General features: G+C 44.3%; 1 protein-coding gene across 1 annotated transcript; it reads left to right on the forward strand.

Moving 5' to 3' along the window:
• The first annotated feature begins 852 nt into the window (after window positions 1–852).
• pcp4b (Purkinje cell protein 4b) lies at window positions 853–24,573 on the forward strand. The gene is made up of 3 exons (XM_084674228.1): window positions 853–984; window positions 18,149–18,200; window positions 23,979–24,573. The coding sequence occupies exons 1-3, from the start codon at window positions 976–978 to the stop codon at window positions 24,110–24,112; spliced, it is 195 nt and encodes a 64-aa protein (XP_084530354.1). The 5' UTR covers window positions 853–975; the 3' UTR covers window positions 24,113–24,573.
• Window positions 24,574–24,777: the final 204 nt, after the last annotated feature.

The following is a 24,777-nucleotide window of genomic DNA, read 5'->3' on the forward strand; positions in this document are numbered from 1 at the left end:
TAAGAATAATTTGATGCTGGGATATACAGAACATGAATTACATGGGGGGGTGCATTTCAAGGCAAGGCTGTGGAAATGAAGCAACAGCAAAAACATATTTGTACAAATGCCAGAACCCTACTTTCTTGACTTTCTCTAGATCTGTTTGTTTGGTCACCCAGTATACTTATTTTGAGAAGGAATCTGCCATTGCTGCTTGCAGCAATATTTGATATATTTTTTTACTGACAAAGTCCATGAATTCCAAAGGCAACTAAGCCTTTCCGAGTCAATTCTTCTGAAGCCTTATTAACTGGGGATGCACCAGAGATAGTCTAATTAGTTTTCCTATAAAAAATAAAATTTCGCATCTCAGTTCACCTCAGAGATTTGGTGCCATAAACCCATGTCTGTGATGGGATGAAGCAGAACTTCTGAATAGGACTATTATGTAGGCTACTGTAAGGCCAACCATAATTTAGACAAAGGCGAACTGGATTGTTATACCCTGTTAACAACTTAATCACAGTCTACTTATAGTTAACACTGAAATAAAACCACAAATGTATACAGTTCTTGGATCTTTCTCATTTCCATGGTGATGGAAAAATAATAATGACTTAGGTTTTCAATTGCAAATCCGTTTTATGAGGCTGTTCCACAACGTCTCCCCGTTTTAATTCATGACCGAGCGTTTGTCAGAATGAAAGAGAATGCATTTTTGATTATGAAGAAAAAGGCTTATACAGTCTATGAATATTTTAAAGAGTTGGGTGGTGACTTGTGAGACAAATTTGCCAAAGGCGTTCCCATTGGTTTATTGGGAACGTGATGACACGGAGGAGCTGGCCATAATACTTTATAAAGCTTCTCTGTCGGCAGTGAGCCACTGTGAAAAAGACTACTGTTACCGTAACTGCTGATAGACTAGCCTAATTGTTGATAGGCAAACTCAAGCTTTGGGAACAGCGATCCACCTCGAGATTACTGTACATCATGAGTGAGGTAGGATACTTTTATTTTAAGAAAGGATAGCATTGTAGTTAAAGTACGCAAATTGCGCAAAAGGCTTGTCTATTGTGTATTTAAGATTAAGACAAACAACCTACTTTTCTGTATATATTTGGTTCCATCAAAAATAATTATATGAAACCATTCTGAACCTTCCTCACGTGTAATTTTGTTGATACGATTGGGTAGTGAAGGATAATTACTAACCGATGAGTTATGCTGCAGCACTAAAGTGTGAGCCGCGTCAGTTTGGAACTCCACGGGGGCATCTCTGATTGCCTACTACCTCCCGTGGATCCCCAGTCATTCTATAAGATTGTATAAGATGTTTTAGTGCTCTATATGCATTGCATGCATCATCTACATTTGCGATTACAGTCATGACGCGCGCATCTCAGAGAATGGTTAAAAAATCAAATGAAGGTGGACTTTCAGAGAACGACCGTAGAAACAGGTTAAGTAATTGTTGCATGGACAGGTAGATATTGCCTAAACTACCTTTTTAAGATGAGTCAATTTATATAACATTTTCTAAAAGACAACCAAGGAACACTAAAATTGCTGTTGCTGTGAGTTTCTGTCTATCAACACAAATTAAAATCCGCCACTATTAGAATTTCCCTTTGTTTGAGAGCATCTTGTTCAAACACATCTAGAATCCTGCACGGAATCACTTGTGGTCCACAGTAGGCTCCTCTTGGTGTATGCTATATTCGGTTTCTCATTTATAACTGTAACTAGCACGGTCCTAGCAACCAGCACCCACATCACAGGGGGTTTACAGCTTGGAATGGAAAACTGCTGTTAGGATTTCCCACAGCTAGCTGCCCTTTGATCCCCAGTCACAGATGTTCCCGCTCGATTCTTTTCAAAGTGGTTAGAGTGGGATATTAATAGATTTTTTTCAAGAACACTTTATCCGGCACAGTCTCAAAAGTTCATTACTAAATGTTCACACGTAGATGGAGAGGTCACTGATAGCGTTTAACAGTCCCCTTTGCAGTCACCGTGTTAATTTGACAGTATGTGACAATGTCATAAACAAGTCATAAACCTGCAATGGTGGAAATGCTACCCTCCAATGTACATGTAAAAAAATAGATGGACATTTTCTACTCAATCCAAGTAAATGCATGAAGTACCTTACATTCAATCTTCCAGTATTTTTGTGGTAGTAATTATTTTTGGCAATAGCAAAACAGTTCTTCAGCACCTTTGTACCTAGTACCATCAAAGAGCAGTCCTCAAAGTAGTTCGAGTGGCTGACACTAGTAATGTCTGCTGTGAGCAGCATAGTGGAAGGAATGGGAGCAAAGATGCTGTCTGAGAGGTCTGTCACTAAATACAGAACAAAGATTAAAGACAGATTTTCTGCCAGCCAGTGACAGAGGTAGGCTTTGTGTGCTTACTGTGACTTAATGTATTTCGGGAAAGTGACACGTTGGAAGACAACGCACCTGGACTGCATATTACAGCATACATTTTGAGAATTTATACAGGTGTCGACTGGCGCCAGGATACAATTTCTACAGGGACCTTTTGTGCAGAAAAAAACACCTGCCTATTGAGTAGGTTTGGATTTGACTTGGTGTGTCTATGTGCTTGTATGAGCGTGTGTGTGTATGTGTCCAGGATAGGATAGAGAGCACAGTTCTGCCAGTGAGCAGAGAGGTGGTCCCTTTGGCCTTGCATCGGCAGCAGATTGTTAACCTCTCAGGATAATGTGATTCCTCCCCACAGACTCAGAATAAGAGGGGGCTTCCAACCAGACAAAGTCTAAGGACAGGAAGTGTGTCTCCTTTTGAAAGAGCAGGATGGGGGAAAGGTTATTCAAGTGCACATTTTCAGTCTGGTGGTTATGCAATCTCGCGTCACCTAGACTGTAAATGGATGGATGATTTAATCTACCTAAGCGAGCATCCTAGCTAGCTTTTTGTAGTGCTTTGGTTACCAAAAGGAAAAATGCACCGTGTACACAGCATACATAATAAGAACTATTCAATTATTGAGAGCCCATCCCAGACTATCGGGATATTAACAACCCTCGTAGAATAAGCAAGGTACAGCAAACACTCTAATTCCCTATCTGCTGTGGAGGATTGTAATTTCAGGCAGTATTGGGTCATTGCGGGTGGTGGACAGAATTCAAAGCGCACTTTTAAGCGTAGTTGATATGTTATGTCAGACTCATGCAGAGAACTTGTTCTCAATCAAAGTGGACTGCTTCTCCCCCTCATAGCTTGACACAAGGCCAGTAATTGACTGGAAGCAGCCAGCATGTTCTGGATGGATGAGCCAGGTAGTGGTCAGCAATGCAGCTCTCCCCCTTTGCTCTCCCTCCCCTCCTGCTCTGCGCTCTGTCTTCAACGCATTGCCTGTCAGCACATTGTCCAAGTGCCCAGTTTGGAGCTTGTATTTGACAGCGTCTCACACCTCATGACTTCAAAAAGAATGGAACGTTTTACCCCAGCCATTTTAGCTTGCGGTGTGTTAATTCCGCAGTTCTTAGAACAGGGAATTATTTTTTCTCTCAACAACTGAAGTCTCATTAGTCTTTCACAGCTTTCAAAGTGCTTGTAAAGAAACATTTCAAAAAATGTTTCTCTCCCGACTCTGGAGCGCTGTTATGGAGAAATGCTGACATCGCTGTCTTCCCACTGCCTCCGTGAGGAGTGTAACTTATTGACACTTTAACAGCTTCTCCCTGCGTGTGTTGGCTGTATTGTTCCGCAGTTCACTTCATGTTCTAAGTGTCCCGTTAACACACACTCTTTGTTCCCTGGTTGTTTCTGAGAATAGTCCTGCACATTGTCAACCAAGTTGCCCCACTCAAGCAAATGGCCAATCGATCACAGTTTGAACTGTTCCTTGGCCTCTGGAAGGACCCCGGTTCTGTGACGAAGATAGACACCACCTTCTCTTCGGCTCATGCTCAGTGACATAGCTCCTACTCTCCAATCTGAGTTCAACCTGCAGTTATTTGCCTTACTTGCCACACTTTGAACAACGTATACAGTGCACAGACTTGGTACTGTATATATACTGTCATTTGCATGTTCTTCCATTCATTGCCACCAATGGTTACATCTTGTAGTAGAATGATCTGTTTTTTGAACGTGTGTTCCAAACAGGGTCATGTCTGCTGGATCCCAGCTCATTTTAGATTCTGTACACGTCGTACTCATTGATCTAAACCAAGACCTTCTCTCCACGCCCTAGTATATACTCATTAACATCAAAGAGATCTTGTTTCTGACTGATGTTACATAATGCACCAACACAGTATGGGTAGGTACTGTATATGTGTGTGACCGCATCTAAGCAACTGCTCGTCTCAGCAAGTGCGTTTTTACCCATTACATTTTTAAGACTCGCAACACTTTCAAACAAGTCAGCCCAGCTGTAAAGTTGATAGGGATGCTAATTACCAGACAGGAAATTTGCATAAACTCAGCCCCAGATTGGCTTGCCAGGTCATTACCACATGTTTCTGCTCATTTGGGGGGGGGGTTAGAGCTTCTAATATCCAAAGAAAGGCCCCAATTATTTGGATGACTGCCGTGAGACACCATATGCTGTTATCCACTAGTTTGCATTTGCCATATCCCCTTCTTTCGTCTGTCGTAACAAAATAACCTGAGACAACGAATAGGAAAGTCTAGTCGTAAGCGTTTTTTAAAAGCTTTTCAGTGACTACTGAACATTTGTCATAGAAAGTACTGTTGAGAATAAACCCTAGTTCAACTGTGATGACAGTCTGTAACATTTAATGATATAGGACTTTAAAGTTAAGACTCACGGATAGGTCGACCTGGAAAATCATTCCCTTTTGCCAAAGATACCATCAACTCACATGGGGGCAATGGTGGATCTTGCAAGCAAGAGAGGATTTAGTGGGCAGGAGAAAATGAATTATACTGGGTTCATGAACCCATCTAGATGCCCCTCACTCATCACCTCCCTATCATTTTTAGATGCTTTCACTCATACACTCACCCACACTCTCTCCGGCTAGGATGCCATTACAGTCCGTGTGAGGGGCTCATACGGAAGGATGTTTAAATCACACAGGCGCCATCAAGCACGTTTAATCGTATTTTGACAACTCCCCAATAATTGCCATCCTCATTTCCTTTCTGCCCTCCTCCTCCTCCTCTCTCCTCTAATTCTGGGCTGACATCTTCACATATCATTGCACTCCCATTTCCCAGACTGCATTGCTTTCTACTGCTCAGGAGACGGAGCTCTGAGAGACACTGGGAGAGAAGCCTCTCTCAGATGACACGTACCATGAGCTACTGCACATCTACTGTTTTATGGTCCTGGACTTTTAAATCAGTTGCTGTTCTGCTACAGTTGATTTATTTGTTTAATAAAATAACTGCGGGTAATGGCAACTGTCAATCGACCGGGCCTACTTAAATCATCATGGGTGAGGTTAATGCATGATTGCTGAGAAGAAAAAAACTCTTTCTTTACATCTAATCTTTACATTTTCATTTACCTACCGTGCTTTATTACCATGTGGCTGATGTTGGCAGAGGGAACATTTGATCTGAAGACACTTTCCACCAAAATTCTCAACCCTCTCCACTTTACATCCCAGTTTAAGAGATGCACACCAATCAGGTCCAAGTATGGGATTGCCAGTGGCCAACCCGGCAAGGTTCAAAGGCGCTTCTTTAATCTTCAAAGCACAGTCTGTATCTGAGGGTTTAAATCTGCATACACACCAGGCAAAAGGCAAAAGATAAGTCCTGTCCCAGTCTTTCCAGATTGGTTGCCTCGGAGATTCTACTGGGCTCGTCCCCACACTTGAATATTAAGCGGCTTTATGCTTTTGTTGAACTGCTGGATTAGTGGATTTTCGTGGATTGTGTCGATCTGTTGGACTGTGGCGTCCCATATTGCCACAGTGATGGTTGGACAGTGTGTACCACAGGCGTGCTGGGCGAGCTGGGAGATCTTCCTACTCTAATGACACTCTGGGGTTAAACAGGCTTAGCCCGTCCAAATGCTAATGTACCGCTACTGAGATAAAATGCAACCTGGCGGGAATAAATCTTCACCAGGATCATGATTTTATGGCAAAACTAAGCAGATAACCCCCCTTATGTCATTGTTACAGACTTTGTCCACTGTGTTGATGAGACGATATGTTCTCTATGACAAATGTTTGTTTCTCAGAACCTTGGCTCCCATATCCAATGTGACAGAAGAGGATGGCTGTATGTGGGGTGACATCATTCACAGATTTCAGAGAAATTCTACCCCAAGACCCAACCCTACTCTATGACAAGTCAAAGCGTTAATGGCATGCTCCTCCCTTGTTTGATGAATTGTACTGTGGGTTATTTGTTTCAATGCAAGTCAATTAAACATGCAGTATATCAACTCACATGGCCACCATAAACAATGCAATGAAGATCTGGATGGCAATTTTCTTTAATCAGAGAATTGTAAATCACGGTAGACATCCAATGATTCACACATTTGGTGCATTAGGTGGTTGAGTGTCTGAGTGAAAATAAATAGCCCTTGCAGCATTTGTTGGATGACTATCCAGCCGCCAGTACATTTGTCCAGTTTTGCACGAAAGGTTTGAACAAGTCTTGGCTGCTAGTGTGCATATCATATTGCAGAGCTAATTGATATTAGAAAATGTATTATATATATATATATATATATATATATATATATATATAATTTAATTAATCGTGCTTTCAAGACATGTGTTGGAGAGTAATAACATGTTTGAATCTTTTAGAGGATCCATAATTTATTAAGATTTGATTTATTATCATTTATAAGTGTCAAGTATTTCTTCAATAATATCTCAATGTTCTTTTAATGGATGCAAATAGTGAATTTTACCCTTTATTTTGCGCAATAATTGATTGATGTCTGGCTTACCATTGAATACAACCCAATCTGCTCAGATAGTCTAAGAAATGTGTCGGAAAGGTTTGAGCTGCAGTCACAGAAGTCATAGTAATATGATGATGGGACTTGAAAAGCTATCATTGGATTCCGCGGGGCCCATCTCTTCTTACTGTGCTTCCCCCTTGCATGAAAATCATGCACATTTCAGCAGCGTCAGCAGTATTGCGGTGCCCTGTGAGTATAGTCACTCACCTCACGAGATGAGTGGGTGGAGGTGGGGTGCTGAATTAGCAGAGTGCCTTCAACCAAAATCATTACAGCAATACAACAATAAAAAATCATCACATTGGAGATTCCTGTGGTTTCTTGACAAATCTAAAAATCTAACCGAGACAAAAATGATTCAGCCTAGTAGTAGTTGAATGTGTTGCACACATGTGACATGAGAACCACAGTAAAACAGATCCAAAATGGAGGTGGCTCAGAAAATCCATACCACATGGGCTGAGGCCCTTCTCTCTTAGACATACATTTCTTGTCTCTCTATAACTGTCTCTGCCCAATAAAGTAATAACAACCAAAACAGATCTTTCAAAAAACAGATCTAAAGGGTTCTATGGGAAGAGAAAACGCAACTGACCTACATCTACATTTGACAGAGCTCACTCTAATAATGCTAAATTGATTGGATGTAACTTAACTGTGTCAATTTATTCACAATTTGTTCAAGAGGTTGGCAAATATTCCAGTGACACTCTTGTCAGGCAAGACCACAGGGAACAGAACTCCATATTACGATGAAAAAAATGCTATTTGAAGTTTTGCTACCTGTCTTGTATTTATTTAGATTTGGGGCAAATATACCATGATGAAGGATGTGTCTGAGTGTATATAGTTGAGTTAAAAGGACTTGCACATTGGAGGGTAAAGCTGGTTGTATTCTCTGGATGTGGAGTAATCCCCATTCAAACAAGCTCAATTAATCTGACAGCTGAGAGGTAGAATTTGGTTGGGTGGTGTCAAAGAGCCCTCACAATTGTAGTCAGAGTTATTTCAAAGCTCGAGGGTGAAGTCAGAGTAAGTATCTTGAATGGGGTTTATTAATTCTATTCCAAAGCGAGCTGACAAGCTGTTTCGTTTTAAGACACCCTTAAATGGCATTAAAGGGCCTGTGCTGCAATTACAGTATCTGAACTGGGCTGGTAATGACTTTGAAGGGAGAGTTTGAGCTCAAGACCAAACTGCCCTCCAGAACACTTAGCTCCCACCCTAAATCTACTGGCAAGTTGCGATACAAACTGTACCGAGCTTGCGAAAAAACCTGTTAATAGTACTGTAGTAATGGCAATGGAGCACTGAAGAAAGAGCACTAAGCTGTTTATGACTGCATTGCACTAATGCAGTCTCAGCATTGAGTTCTGTCTGTGTCCATTAAACGGAGAAGGTCATTAAGGTGACACACAATGTTGCTGTCACGTCTCCAAAGCCCAAGCTGGCATGGCCAGGCATCAGGGTCTTGGTGTTATGGATGGGAATCGGGTGGCTGAGCGCTGGGGGAATCGGGCTAGTAATCTGAAGGTCGCCAGTTTGATTCCCGGCTGAGCTAAATGACATTGTGTCCTTGGGCAAGGCACTTCACCCTACTTGCCTCGGGGGAATGTCCCTGTACTTTCTGTAAGTCGCTCTGGATAAGAGCGTCTGCTAAATGACTAACAATGAAACAAAACTAGTTTCACTGGGGCTCTCATCTTTAAAATGTATTCAAGTGGAAGAGAAATCTGCTGGTGGTAGTCAGTCTCTTAGGATGAATTGGCGGAACACAAAGATCAAGCAAAGACAACTGCAGTGCGGAAAGAGATTTTTGAGCATTCCCCCCGCTGTGCCGATGGGGGACCACCTGACAGGTGGTCATTAATCATCATCTGCTGACAGATAACACCTGTCATTCAATCTCACAGACTTCTAATCCGCTTGAGACTCACCTGTCTCCTTAATGCCCTAACATCCCTGTAGTCCTTTACTTTACATCGGACATATTCATTTTTTGAACTCTCAAGATTAGTGACGTGTTCTGGGACCTACTCCAATTTGGCAGATGAAAGATTATTTTGTCTGCTCAACAGTTATTTGACTAGTAGAGTAAGATAAACATATATACATTAGTGTGTTAATTTATCAGACAGTTTATACACAGCAACAACAGAGGGGGAAATCAAACCTGCATCCTTCACCAATGCTTTACCAAAGAGCTATTTCCACCCTGCAAAGGATCTGCACTTTTAGACATTAGACTCTATATACAGTGTCATTTGCATTTCAGGAGAAGTGTTGAGGTCCTTGGACCAGCTTTGTGACTGGTGTTTGGCCTCAGGAACATTCTGACCTTTCCGGAAGGTTTGTTCTGACATTGGCATTTCTCAAAGTGACTGTTAGAATCCCCTCTCGGATGAACAAGCTGTCTGAGGCAGGAGCCTGGCAATGCCCTCGATGGAGTCAAAGAAATGGGACACGTTTTATGTATTATATGGCACATATATGGCACACATTAGTAGAGCATTTAATAATAGAAATACATTGAACAGTTACAACTACACACAGATCAGTCAAATTGGAGTTCAGGACATTTGGACAAACTTGGGAACTTACATTATTTATAGTCTACAAATTCTTCTTCATCATCATCATCATCATCATCCTTTTCTTTGACATTAAATGTGTTTGACATCGAATACCAATGGAGCCTAGTTTAATTGTATTACAACAACAAAAACATTAGCAAGTTTTCCTCCTCGTGGCTTGTTACCAAACCCCTCAAAATTCACACTTGTCAAGACTCATGAGTCTGTTCCTTGAGCCTCTTTGTGTGAATGAGCCCGCCTCTTCCCACAGCATCAATTGAAACAATTGTCTCCCAAGATTTCCTCTCTGGTGCGGGCCTGCTTCTCCTTTGTCACTTCTCATATTCCTGAACAAGAGGCAACGGAAACATTTTCGTATTTCCAGTTCCTTCTGCTTGACTTGTCTGTGGCCTACTTCTACATCTCTTCTTTAAATTCTTAATGTACGTTGAGTGCGGCGTGGAACTCTTTTGGCCTGCCCAAGCTGCCAAAAGCCTTAAAATAGCCCCACAAACGGCTGTGTAGGATTATTTATTTATTTGCGTAAATCCATCACCCATACTTGCTCCTACCACAGATTTGCTGTTATTTTGGTCAAAGATTCGTCAATTTCTTACTTTAATCCGAAAAGCCTGAGCTAAATGCGCCGCTTTAATAACACTGTAGAACTAAACAGTATGTCAATGAACTGCACACAATGGAGGATAAATTCATAGTTTCGCTCAAATATGGACCCACATCTGAACACCTTGCTATTTGAATAATTTCAAGCTATTCACCTGCCATGTGGCCCCCTAAAGCAGACTGGAGTCTGGTTTGGAGTCACGTGGACCCATCTTGGAGCACTCGTTTTTGGTGCCGGGAAGGGCGATACTGGCAGTGTGAGTGAAACCAGTAACAGTTTCAGATGCCAATACACCAATATCTCTGCACAATGCGAAAGGTGTAAATGAATCTAAAATCACGGATGAGCCAATTTGAAATGGTCTGGAGAGCTGTAAAGTATTGATAAATTGATATTTCTGCATCCGCTAAGCTCCAAGGTGCTTTTAGGTGTGAGTGTTCTCGTGCTACCGTGGAGGTGAGCTTGAGGACAGGGAAAATGCCTTGGAGACAGAACATGGAATGTGCTGCATGTTGTGGGTCTCCCTTAAAAGCAGTTTGTCTGCAAAACACAACATTTCCCTTTACATGTAGCCTATATCTACATGGAAGCAAACATCTCTCATGTCTCTTTGGCACAGCTCATTTAAAGGCCTTACATTCCTACTCGTCTAGTGGCTGATTCTTCCCCTTTACAGCAACTTTAACCAGCCGTGCTGCACCTGCAAATCAGGGAGCCTAATGGCACCTCAGCCCCGGTGATTAGGGGGACTACCTCACCTATTTACTAGTCCACTGGCTGCTCTCTGTAGCAGTGCCGCAGCTCTGTCACATGCTCAGCGGCGGCAAGCAATACACAGCCTCCATCTCAGGGACCCAATCCCAGCGAGATTAGAGACACACGCGCTAATGAAAGTAACACACAAAAAGTCATTCCCCCAATTTCAAGGCTCATTAAACTGTGTAACAAATGCGAGTTTGAAGAAATAATTTGAAGAGAAGCGTCAACGTGTTGTTTTTCCCCCTCACATTGTAATTGCCTCAAATCAAAGCTGTATATATATATATTTTTTACTGTAGCCGTTGTATTAAAGGAAAAATATATTATTTTTGTAGAGATAGCCTTGTTTCTTTGGAGTGAATATCTGCAGCTTTGTTGCCTGACCATATAGGGGTGAGAAGTTGAAGGCAATTATGTACGAGAAACCGCAGGGCAGTAAATACCAAAATAAGAAATCTGTGTGGAAGTTCAACAGTGTGAGATGACTCTCTTTCAGTCTATCTCTTACTCACACGTAAGCGAACGCACGCACAAAAAAAAAAAACTGTTTTGCCGCAGACTCGCACTCAGGATCTCAATGCAACCAGTCACGTGAACGTGCACGTGCACACAGCTCCAGCTCCTGTTAGAGAGAGTCTCGGGTGTGGATCCGTCAGCGTGTGACGCGGAAGGCTTGACGGACGCTGACAGAGCTGCTCACTGCAGAGAGCGTCAACGGCAGAAACGTAGACCGCCACAGAGAACCATGGCAGCTAAGAATCTCGCCGGCCGGCCCACCAGGCAGACTGTGCCCGGACTCAGCCTCACCAATCAACGTCAAACGACTGATATTTATGACCAGCAAATCTGCCAGTCTCTCATCCCCCCCCTGAGGGGAGACACGGTTACCGTGTACCTGTCTCCCAGGCAATCTCCTCTGGAGCAAAAACCATCTCCTCTCTGACTCCTCGATAATGGGAGATATCGTACAGCCTTCATTTCATTCCCACACCCCCACACTGCACACGGCATCGGGATTAAGGGAAAACTGGCGCATCTAAATCCCACAGTATTTTTTGCCATATTCTTTGATCGAGTGTGAAATGGAATAATAGTGCATCAGCATAAGCTCCACTGCCGTGAATGAGGCCGCACGTGATACCTTCCACTAAAGGACGTGACACTATTTGTCATGATAATCTTTTTTTCATTTGTCTCTTTTCAGAGTTTGTCCTTCTGTATAATATTAGAGCCGTGCATATTCAGCTTGGCTGAACCAACAGATTCGATCTGCCTCGCATTAAACTTCTTCAGCCCAATGGACTTTGTTTTGCGGGCTGTTTGTCTTGCACCACCTCCAGCCCTTTTCCTTACAGTAAGGAGGTATTTATCATCCTAACTGGGGGAAAAGAAACCTCCGCAGCCTGAAAGAAAATGACTAATGATTACCAATTCACCGTGGTCATTTGTTCTGCACCATTCATGCGCCCACCAGATGTAGTGTTGCCTACCTTCTCTAAAAGATGGTATCTACCAAAGCTTGGAAGTCAAAAAACTATGATGAGGAATATTTGACCTGTGAGGCTCTAACTTGCCTTGAGGGCACAGTGATAGCATAGTTTATGTAAGAAACAGTGATGAGTAAATGAAGCATTTCCCTGAGCCCAGCTCTCCACCACCCCCAGTCTGTACTGGGTGGACACAGGGTCATTACTGGGCAGTGAAGTAGGAGGAGGATCTAAAGGATCAAAGTATTGGAGTATTTAACTGTCCTCCGAGTCCTCCTATTTGTGTTTCTCTCGTTTGCGCTTTGACGAGAACATCGTACCAACACAACACAAACCACTGAGAAGATGGGGGCCATGTTGAGACACATGGTAGAGATGGGATTTGATACCAGAGGTCATTGGTGGTGATGAAGGGGTTTCACTGGTAGCGAGTTTGGCACAATTTGTGATGGACCAAAATAAAGAGACCCTCACAACCAAACCAATGACTGGCAGTGGTCAAATGGATGGAGGTGCAGCAGCCCTGTGCGAATCTCAAACAACATCAGAGAGAAGGGATGGATGGATGGAGTATGCCAAGAAGCTGACTCAGGTACAGTTCTATACCGCAGAGAGGACGTTGACGAGCAGTTTTGGAGGGAATCAAAATGGAAGTCCCCCTCTCAGCAGAAATGAGGCGTAGGAGGCGAAAATCACGTTAAAAGATTCTCTCTGAAAGCACTTCCAGCTCTCTCTTCTCTCACAGAGGGTGCCCTCCAAAGAGCATGCATCTGAGGAAAGCATATTTACATTTTTCTGTTTACATATATTATAAGGTGCTTCTGCCTTTTTGCTTTACTTGGAAAATGACTTCCCTCTCCCTGTTCGCAGTGTGTCAGTGTGTGTTGGTATGTGTGTGTTTTACCCCTTGAAGTATCCTAATTGACAGCCCGGAGGCTCAAATGCTTGGCGCAGTCACTATGGAATTTGTAATGAGAGAATGAGTGCGGTGCGCGGTCCCGCGCGCGCGCCAGGGTGCAGGCATGTGTGGCAGAGTTGTGTTTGTGTGAGTATAAAACTCCAAACGCTAAAAAGAAGGGCACACGGCGTATCGCTCGGTTCCCTTTCCACTCAGTCGCTCAGCAATTAGTGTCCGTCAGAGTGTGGTTCTCCCTCCTGACCTCCCTCTTCCACGACACACGTCTCCATCCCTGCAGTCCTTCTGGACTCCTTTGAGGTGTCCAAAAGCTCCTTTCCGACATTCCCCTCGACTAACTACTCCTTGCTTTTCCTCAGGGCTAGCCAAAGCAGCACTTACCTGTACATTACTTCTTGAGATTCCTGCCAATCAGTTCCTTCTCAGCATGTTGGATTTTAGTTGCTAGTGTACAACTGTCTGGCAAGAGACTGTGGTGACTTTGCACTGTGCTCAGTAAATGTCGACTGATTATCCTTGATTGTGCTTTCTACATGCACTATTTGTACATCCCTTGCGAGATAAAAGGGCCAGCTAAACGAAAGGAATTGTTAAAGCTATACACTGGATGGTTCATATACACTTTCATACCTCCAACTGCAGCACAGTCTTAAAGTTCTGCCGTGTGTGTGTACTTTGTGTGTGTGCGCTTTGTGTGTGTGTGTGTGTGTGTACAGTCGCTGAAGAAACAGACGATAGCCCTCCTCTAGGAGTATCTGTGTGTGTGTGTGTGTCTGTGTGAGGGTAGCCCTTTCCCCATCAGTAATCACACTCACCGAGCCTCTGTTATTGCAATTTACACTTAGCTCAGCTCCAGTCAGGCTCAGTAATGTTATTTCCGCACCCCCTGTCTTCCAGTGCATTAATGTCTTATCACCTCTGGAGCGATCCAAAACTCTCCGCTTCGCCACAAACAATATTACTTCCAGCCTTGTCTATGGAGGCCTAAGTACATTATTTATGGCAATGATTTAGCGGCCTTGTGTTGTTCTGTAGTCCTAGTTAATGAGTGGGTGCTTCACTACAAGGCTTGCGCAGTCCTGCTTCAGACGTCGTGCTTGACGGTAGACGCCCCTCAGCCTTTACATGGGCGTCTCCACGGGGGCATCTTGTGTGCCCCAAGGCTCCACATTTGATCGTCTCGAAGATTTCACAGCGTTGCTGCAATAATGCGTCAACATCTCCGCTCCCAAACGGGGGGGAGCGGAGGGGGGGGGGGTTGCCAGGGAGCTGGGAATGAGCTGGAGGGGCTGCTCTCAGCTTCAGTTCTTTTTGATATCATTTTGGGGGTTTGGGTCGTTTTTGGTTTTGCGTGTGTGCTGGAGTCTGAGCTCCGGGTCTTTGCGATCCTTCTCCTCCTACCCGATCGCGGTTGATGATGGCGATGGTTTCCTGCTCAGGACTCCAAGGCAAGATGAGGCCCCCGTTCATTTCATGGTCATTAAAGGTCCCCAATGTGGAGACGTGGTTCTTCCCTTTGAACCTGGATTAGCCAGAACAAAGCGGCATCCTTATCTGCTGGGTTTTGTTTGGAGAGCTCAGGGATGCCAGGAGAAGCCTTGCCAACGCGCCTTGATAAGAAACGTCAGGCTGTTGTGATAACTCCTCTTTGTGTTTCTCCGACCGTACATTTTTTTGACAAGCTAATGAAAGATGTAGTCCCGGGCGAGATCAGGTATTGTTCTGACAGGTAAACACTAGCCGCCAAGCTCATTTGCATGCTCTGTAGAATAATAAGACGCTCTGTTTTGTGAACTTCAAAGTTACCTGACTTCCGTTTTCAGAATTAGACTGTTCCTTCCTGAAAGGGCCGGTGATTAACTTGAGAGGATGCCTTGAATCCCCTTCTCCCACCCCATCTACCCCCCTCCCCCAACTACCAACCCCCTCACACACACACACACACATTGCTTGTTCCACTCCATGGCGTATCAAAGCACTGCGCGCGCTGCATGAGATTCATTGAAAGCGTTCGATGAATAATGTAGGGAGAGATGCACAGGACGAGGATGGACAGCGCGATGCATTATTGCCTGCTCAAGCCATTAGAGCCCCATGAAGGTTTCTGACATGACCACATGGGGGGACCTGCACACCAAAGGCAATGGGTCCAGAGGGTGGGGGGTAAGGGTTGGGGGTGGTGTAAGAGCTGTGGTGACGAGAGAAGCAGCGGTAAGAACAGGCCAAGCGAGGGGACGCCCTAAGGGACCCCAGTACAAGGTACATAAATGAAACAATTTCCTCCCCAGTTTCTATTGCCCTGTTAACTCAAGTGTAGTAGCACCTTAGATTAATGGGTTTTGGGAACAAGGATGCAAGGGGCTTGTGAACTGGTTTACTGATGAATAACACAACACTGGGTGATCTAATGAGATCTCAAATATTGAGGGGTTCGTCCGATGGGCAGGTTTTCCCCCCCCCCATCTCAGACACTGCCTTGCTAACCAATCAGTAATGATTGTTGTTGAACAGAAGTAGCGAGGACACATTTTTCCAGGTTTCAGGAAGACACTGCAGGGGAGGAAGGGACATCTAATGGCTACAAGCCTCCCCCCCCTCCCCCTCGCCTCCCCTACTGACTCAGATCAGAGCGGACAGTCAAAGAGTTGATTCAGACCATCCGTCTTCCTATGGCCAATGTTTGTTGGAGTGAGTCTTGGAACTGCAGGAAGTATCGACCCCCCCCTTTTTCCTTCTCATCCACCTCGCCTCTCTTCCCCTTTCACGGGGAGAAATCCCTCTCATCGGGCACACGGCTGAGCTGATCCTGGGGCGTGTGGGAACACGAGCTGACAGTCTCTGTTCTAGTCTGCCCAACATCCGGGCAACAGCAGGGGGACAGAAAGATGATGATGGCGAAGGTGACATTGCCATTTCTGGAACAATGTCATGAAAACGCCGGTTGGCATTCGTCACTTTTCAAATTCAAATTTTCAATATTAATGTATGGACTAAAAAAACATACAAATAATAATCCTGTTTTATCTGTCACAGCTCTGTTTACTAGGCAGGATGGCCTGTGTTGTGAGTATCATTAATTAGAACTCATGGTGCGATTTTATTGGGGTTATTTCTCAAAAATTATTTTGAGGCTTTTCTCTTGGGCTGTTTTTTAATTATGCACATATTCAATTAATTTTGTGGCAAAGCTTATGGCAGTGACGGAGTATTGGAGTCTTCACTCTCCATTCATATGGTCTTACCAGCCCTTTGTTCTGGTTGAGAAGATGAATGGGACATCAGGGTGATCCTCAACAGAGGCACTGAGACATCAATTAGAAGAGCATTGGCTGCCTCCAAATAAACATGGTCAAATATGCAAGCACTGCAATGCAGATGCAATATAATCGCCTTCCTCTAGGTCTTTTTAGCTTACAGGTAAGACTGACTACTCTATAAACATTGTTAGATTTGGATTGAAGATTATGCACTGTATATAGCCTGATATATTTATTGTTTCGTAGCTTTTAAGTTAAAATGGTCATACTTGGTAGATCCGCAGGAATTAAAGCTGTGGTGTTTAGATTACTGCCATTCATACTTTGTCAAATGTAAACAGCAAGTGACACGTTCCACAAAAAGAAAATCTCCACTGATTGGCTAATCAGAGGCTTACGCTTCAACTTTTCACCACAGCTCCTCACCATCATCTCTTCCTTTCTCATTCTCTCTGATTCCCCCCTCTCACTCTCACGCGTGCCTCCACTGCATATCAAAAGGATGAGTATAATATGATTCCAAGAATAGCCTCCCTAATCTCTCCTTTGTGATATGGAGTTCCACTCCTGTACGCCTCTCTAACGTAATATGTGCTTTTACCAGCTGTCTCTCCAGAGAGATACTGCCGTACCTGCGGTTGAGCTCTGTAGCTCCTCAGATGGAATATCCATCACGGTGTTCGCTGTTCTGTCGGACAGATGTGGACAAAACGCACCAGGCGCACCGCGCTTGCGATCTAAATCAGACAAGAATCCATTTCACCCACACCCGCTCTCGGTCCTGCTCAGTGTGTTCCCCCCCTAGAGAATGGAACTTATTTGCACGTTAATGAGAGGGAAGGTAGAGCAGTTGGAACGAGCAAGCCATGCCATGGATGGAAACAGCCTCCATCTTGTCTCCCAGGGCTGAGAAGATGAGGGAAGCTGTGCGGTTTTCCGACGGTTGGTGGCTCGTACTGACATGCCGCATCAGATATGGAAAGGAGTTTGGGATACGGTTTGCACATCTTTCCAGAGACTCGTGGCGCTGCTGACTAGATTATCGAAGTATCTGCGAGTTGTTTATGCAGAGTTTCCACACAAGCCTGCTCCCCAGATGCCTCATCCCCTCAGTCTCCTCCCTACACCAGCTTCCACACTGCTGCTTCGTGTGGCAATGTCAAACACCACCCAATGACAGAACCCTGGGGACAGCGATGATGTTCAACATTTCCACTCAGAGCTAAACGTCCCCAGTCCCCACTAACGTCACTGGCCCCCAGCCCCTGGGCCACCTCAGCCCGCGACACAGTCAGTGAGATGAGGCTGGCTACTGGCAAGATCATGCTGGGGTGGTAGACCAGATGAGGAGCTAGGCTCCTGGTGAAGTTGACGTCAGCGCAATCTGGTGAAAACAACACTAATGACAAGGGGGGCCGCGGAGACTCTCCCCTGGAGTCACAACCCCTCTCATGGTGGCTTCTGTCAGGGTCTTACACCCCGCGGATCATGGGAAATGTCACTGTGTCTCTCACGGAGTGTTGAGGGAGGACGGTGGTACGTGTTTGCGTGTGGTTGTGTGTGCGCTTTGGAGTCACAAACCTGATCTTGTGCTTCTGTTGTTTCTCTTGCAGAGACAAGGATCTGGAGCAACTGCCGGCAACAACAAAACGCCTGGGGGACAAGGTAAACAACCTCTCCTTGTGAGATAGTATAAAACCAGTAAACATTTTTTACGTGTCATTTTTGAGTCCCTTTTGTGTTGGTTTCACATCTTATCTGTCGAATGGAGATTTCCAAATTGCATATATGTGCAGACTCCTGAATGATGTAAGTATATTTGATGAAAAATTACCTAATGCTCGATTTACGTAGTTTAGATAAGCAGCCCTTATAACTCTCAAAATAATTGAATGTTTTTAATGGCTGAATGTTTTTCAGAACCTTTTCAAGAAGAAACCTTTTTGTATCATTTGAGATATGTAAGGAAGCACTGTTCATATAGGACTAAGGAAAAATATAAAAAACACTGGATGTGGCTTGCTGCTTACTCTACATCAGGTAAAGAAGCAAGCAGCAAAGTCAATGTTCTGCTTTTTCACTCGCTGAAAAATGTCACCCCAGGGGACAAAGTGCCCAATGACACGGCACTGTTCTGCATTATAGCCTCTAAATGAACACAGAGCCCTGTGAGCACTTTAGAACTGGATTTTTGCGTCCTTCTGCAGAAAGAAAGGCTAACAGCTGGGGCTATCGCTGCAGTCACTACACTAAAGCCACATGCTGACTGAGACAGAGAAGGAAGACAGAGAGTGAAGAGAGAGAGAGAGCGTGAGAGAGAGGACGAGAGAGAGAGAGAGAGAGAGAGAGAGAGAGAGAGAGAGTGAAGGGCGGAGGGGGGAGTCCAAAACTGACACACTCGGCCATGCATCTTAGATGAGCCTTAAAAGGCTCACTTCCTGCTTCGCTCTTCCTGGTGAAATCACACGTTTGACAGTAACATGGACTGAAGGGGAGCGTTCCCTCTCAGCGTGCAGCCAGAGCCAGGGGACTGCTGAGGAGCTGTCTGTAAAAATGATAGGATGGACAGGGTTCAAAACGTTGGGTCAGAACCCATGAAGCTTCTGGACTCATCCATGTGCCGTGCAAACCTTCATTTAAAACAAATGAGCTTGCCCGCAATGGTAGTGTGTGTGGGAACTTAAAGGCACATCTTATCTCATCCTCCAAGTTAACAATATGTGTAAGCTGTTTGTCAAGGTACATTTGTGTTTAGGTTTAAAATAAATCAAAACAAGGAGTTTTAGTGAATAATAATGTTTCAACTCTAACTTCCAGCATAGTTAAGTCACAGTGTGCTCCAATCCAAATAAAGTCCTCATGAATCCCAAACGCAACTTGGGGATAAATAAAATATCATTGAACTTCATTATCCTTGCTCCATTTGATGAAAGACAACGCCGTAGAGGAAAGACGACCCTCCATGTGTTCAAGCCAACCTCCCAACCGTGATAAATGTCTCAGCAAAAGATATAGATGTATTGTCTGTCTCGATTCAAACCCCTGGGAAATAAAGGCTTTAGCAGAAAAAAAACTAATTTCTCACTCCCTGATGTCGCAGAGATGGGATGGGATTCTGGAATCTTGCCTTTGTGACTTTTCATCGGTTCACCCCCACCCCCCCTCCCTCACAGGCCCAAAACACATTGACAAACGTTCTGTATTCAGCTGACATGGCATTAGGTGTTTATTGAGGATGGTAGCACAGAGATTAGGATGTCCTGATTTCACCAGATTATCACAGGATGTTCTGGAAACCGAAAAGGCCGTGTGGAGATCTCGGAGCTGTGAAATCACAGAGACCTGAGACGCGTTTCACAAACGATGACTGATCTAGCTGGTGGGCTCCTCGTTCTTTGCCTGAGTGCATCATGAAAGGGGAAGTGACACTGTGGATAAACAGTCTTGTTATAAAGATTGAGGTTCTCTCATAAGAAGTTACTTTACAAGCCACTGAATCCACTCGACTTGGGTGGTTCGATGATCCATGGTGGAACTTTAAAAGATACAGCATAAAACGCTGTTATACATTATTCAGAGCCAGCAATTACAGAAATCCAAATCACCTCGAGCTCTGGACGACAAAAAAAAAAAAAGGAACTCCAATTTCTTAGTGCTTCAGGAAACTAGACGCACTGTCTTTGTTCATTTAATTAAAACGAAACGAAAAAAGAACACCACACACACACACAAGCACGCTCGCATCTCTCCCCCCCCCCCCCCCCCCCGCCACACACACGCACACACACACACACAAAGGCTCAAAAACAACACAAAGGGCTCGGAAATACCTTTCTTGCCTGACCTTGACAATTAATTTAATGCTTGGCAAACTGCTTCCCCTAGCATCGCCACCCTTCACTCAACACAGAAAGCTTGGAAGCTGCTGAGGAAGGGAGTCTGCATGCTAGTGCTATTGACTCCCTCACACTTGGCATGGTAGTTCCCTGCCTACATAGTCAACCCTTCACACACCAAGGACATAAGCAGCCAAACGTATTCCTATTCATGAGTACACTCGTTCATCTTGTACGCAGAGCTTTGCCCAGACTTTCAACTGCGGGGTGGTTACTATTCTGAAGAAAATGGAAAAGATATCAGGAGATAAGCACACTTTGAGAAATTATCAGGCTAATCAGATCACCCTTGTGGAGGGGGGGATTGAAGAAAGCCTGTCCCCCCCCCACCCCCCCCCCACACACACACACACACACAGGTGTAATGAGTTAGGAGTCGACGCTCCAGTTGTCCGGTACGGCAGTGGATCTAGCCCAGCTGTCATCCTCTCCTGGAGAGGGCTGTGTGGATGACGGATTAGAGCCGGCACAAAGACACACCTTGGGGCCTTACAAAACATGAGCTGGAGCCAGGAGTGGGGAAGTCATGACAGAAGCACTGATGACAGTTTACAAGCCCCTGAGAGAAAGAGAGGGAGGAAAAGAGAGAGAGAGAGAGAGACAAAGAAAATTGTCATAAAAGTCCAATAACAAAGACTCAGGCCACTGTATTTGTAATGCCAAAGTGCACAAGCGGTTCTTTGCCGAAGACCATTCTCATAATATGCAGGGTAAACCACACTCTGACGCTCAAGACTTAACTTCTTGGAACATGTGTTGGGAATATGAACGGTTTGAATCCCAGCTTTCATACACTAGAACCATCTGGAGCATAGGTTCTCTGGCTGAACACAGACTGACATTCTCATACAAACAACTGATAGGAGAAATGATGTAGTTACATCATTTAAAAAAACTGCCCTTACTGGAGTGAAAGGATGCCGATAATTCATGTTGATTGAGATTCTAACCAAAGCATTTTGTATTTGTATTTTGTAGTATGATGCACTGTGGATTCGTAACAAAGCACTACACTCACATATGGAGAAACTGTGGCATCTATGATTTCGTAGAGGGCCTTGAATAATTGAAAACTCCCTCACCTTTGAGATCAAAGTCATCATGCGTTATTATTATCACGAGACTCGCTCTCATTGCGAGGCGGAATGACCCATTTGCTTATGTACTTTTTAATTAGCTTTACTGTACTCAATTATAGCCATAATGAATTCATCCACTTCTGTCAAACATTGCGAATATTGATGTTGCAGCACCCAAACTATCTGCTCAGAAGAAACTTCAGACGTATTATCCCCTTGTAGTTTTTATATCCTTGACAGAAAATCATTTCCGTGTATACATTTTGTGAGTCTATCCTCCTTGAGGACAGATAAAAGTACATAACAAGACTATAGGGAAAGCAAACTGAAAAGGCACCAATCGATGGAACATCCACCTTTGATGTCGATTTCTGGATATTGATCCTGTGGGTCTCTCTCTCGAGCTAACTGTGCGCCTCAGGTGGTCTTAGAGAGGCAAAAGTGTCACTAGGGTTAGTGATGTTTCCCTGACCTTCACACACACACACACCCACACACCCACACACACACACACACACACACACACACACACACACACACTGCCCTGAGCAGGCACTTCCTCTGATTAAGCGGAAGGCGATCTAATTCCCCAACTGTTCAAACGGTTCATCTCTCTCACCATGTCATAAGTCCTCAGGGATTTGAGTAAAACGACGTAACAAGGCCTGCCTTCTTTGTGTTTGGAATAACAAGAAGCAAGGTTTTTTTGTCAACAGAGTGTAGTGCTAGCATATATCAGCAACATGAAATTGCCATAAATATCGCCTGAACATCAGACACTATTGGTTCCTCTCAAAGATCAGAGATTATTACAGAGTCGAACTGTACCTTTCCCTATTCCTTCATATTATATGGTCCTGGATCATCTTAGCTGGACTGTATTGAAGCCAGCCTAAGAATTCTGGGGCCTCAATGTTTCTGTCAGCCAGGGCGGGCCATCATGGCAGGGGACAGAGTGAATCGATTAGTCTCGGCAGGATATCGTGCAGCCTCAAATCCAACAGTTACCACCAGTCACTGCCATGAACGTATACATTTTTCTCCTGCGCCCGAAACCCTGTACAGTCTATTCACAGTGGCACAGTGACACTAGACATTACGGTCACACATGGGGCGAAGACAAGGCTATTGAAAGGGCTGCCAGAAGTGATAAATATAATAATTCATCCTGCATCGGGAAAAGATGAGTCTTCGAGGCATCCTAGAGGTTCTCGATCCATCACTGTCATTCAGGGCTACTGGTATTTCATTGCCTGATGAAAAATCCAAAAAATAGCTCTCCAAGAAAGCATTACCTTCTGGTCCCCCCCATCCCAAAACGTCAACACCGAGTGTCGGGAAAGTCCAAATGAAGATATTCTGGTTGTGGAACACTCTCTGTCCTCTCTCTGTCCTCGACTTTACCACCAGGCCTCATGTCGATAGGATGGAGGGCTTAGCTCAATACCTAAGGCTGAGAGATGAAAACAGTGCACATTAGAGCTTCGGAAAATTCGATACCAATTAATGCAGGGCTTGAAGCTAGCCTTGAGACAGCAGTTAGCGCTTTCCACTTGAATAGGGAAATAAAGACACCAGAGCCCACCCCTGCCCCGAGGGAACATTAGATAGCCACACAGTCGATATATGAGTTTGCTTTTCTCCTCTCCTCTCCGTTTCTCTCTCTCTCTCTCTCTCTCTCTCTCTCCCTGTTTCTCTCTTTCTCCCTCTTGCTCCAGATCAAACCAAAGCAGGTCTATCTATGGCTGCCATGTTGCTTTGGAGAAGCAGTCGAGTGAAATATCCCACCATATCTTTGCTTTGCTTTTGCATCCAAATATTGATAATTATGGTTTCCCCATTACCTTTCACTACTGTGCTTCTCACCAGCTCTGAAGAAGAAAGACTCTCAGTTTGAGAAAGGCCAAACTCTCTTGTATTCAAATTGTTAAAATTACACATCTGCAGAAGACAGGCTTCCTTAGTTCGAGAAAGAGCTAAATCTCTTGTAGTCATCTAATTGTCTCTACTGGGACACATTTAGTAGGTCCAATCTGTTGAGATTCATGAGTTTAGAATAGTTAAATGGGTCTGGCTATAAATACAAAAGGAACTATCTTTCCTCTCCCAGATATTACACAGGTCCAGCTTTAGTGGTGCAGTATGGATCTGAGATGTGACACAACAATGTCACCTCTCCCAGCAAGTACATTTGTTCAGCCGCTTGAATATGGCCTACAGTTAAAGTCTGGCAGCAACAAAGAGCATTTGAATCTTTTCTTAGAATTTGTTACAATCTGTGGAAATCCTAAACTTCTACCATTTGTTTTGGTACACACTGGAAAGTAAAAACAACACTTTCCCCCACAAACATGTTATGTAAATTATGTAATTAAAATCTTCAATGCTATTTACTGGATTACGCAGTACTTTGTAAAAATGGAGAACGAATCATTCTAAATGTGACGTGTCACTTCCTGCTCCTGCAGATGCCTCTAAGAAGGACGTCCCTGCGGACGACTTCGACATCGACATGGGCGCCCCCGAGACGGAGAAGGCGGCCGTCGCCATCCAATCCCAGTTCAGGAAGTTCCAGAAGAAGAAGACTGACGACAAGTCCTAGTGGCCCGAGGGGTTTCCCCTGTTGCCCATGGACACCAGGGCGCGTCGCCATGGCACCTCATTTGCATGTCAACTAATTCATACCCGGACAAACTCTAGGGGACGAGGGCGGGGGTGGGTGGGTGAAACTGGGGGAAGCAAGCAAAGACAGAAGCCTGTCGATCACTGACATGTCTGTGAAGTCCCGTGACCTTTTATTTAATTGCTGTACCAATAAATGAGGAAAAATATCTGTTCTCCGTCCCGCCATTTTTGTCCATCCTAACATGTCTATCGTAGCTGGTGTTTGTGTTAGGAAATGTTTTTTGCTCTTTTTTTTCCCAGCCTTAGATCTCCAACCTGCTTACTCTACCATCCTGTACCTTAGGGCTATCCATCTAGACTAAGTCACCAAGAGGCATTGTCTTTTGCACAAGGTACAATATTAAGCTATGATCTACTGTATAACACTGTACATTGAATAAAAAAACAAACTCTGTGTGGAACAAGTGAATATATCGATGAAGCAATTAGACACACAGAAATGACCTGAAGGTCACTGTTGTTGGAGAAGCTGTTGGGCTATGTGTGATGAATGACATTAACATACGTTTAGCAGGGGGGGACTCATATTCCCAGAGTGCACTATAAATAGTCTGGTCTTTAGAATGAGGATGGCTGGCTTAT

Source organism: Hypomesus nipponensis, chromosome 15 (genome assembly GCF_054491055.1).
Source record: "Hypomesus nipponensis isolate SF chromosome 15, ASM5449105v1, whole genome shotgun sequence".
NCBI lineage: Eukaryota > Metazoa > Chordata > Actinopteri > Osmeriformes > Osmeridae > Hypomesus > Hypomesus nipponensis.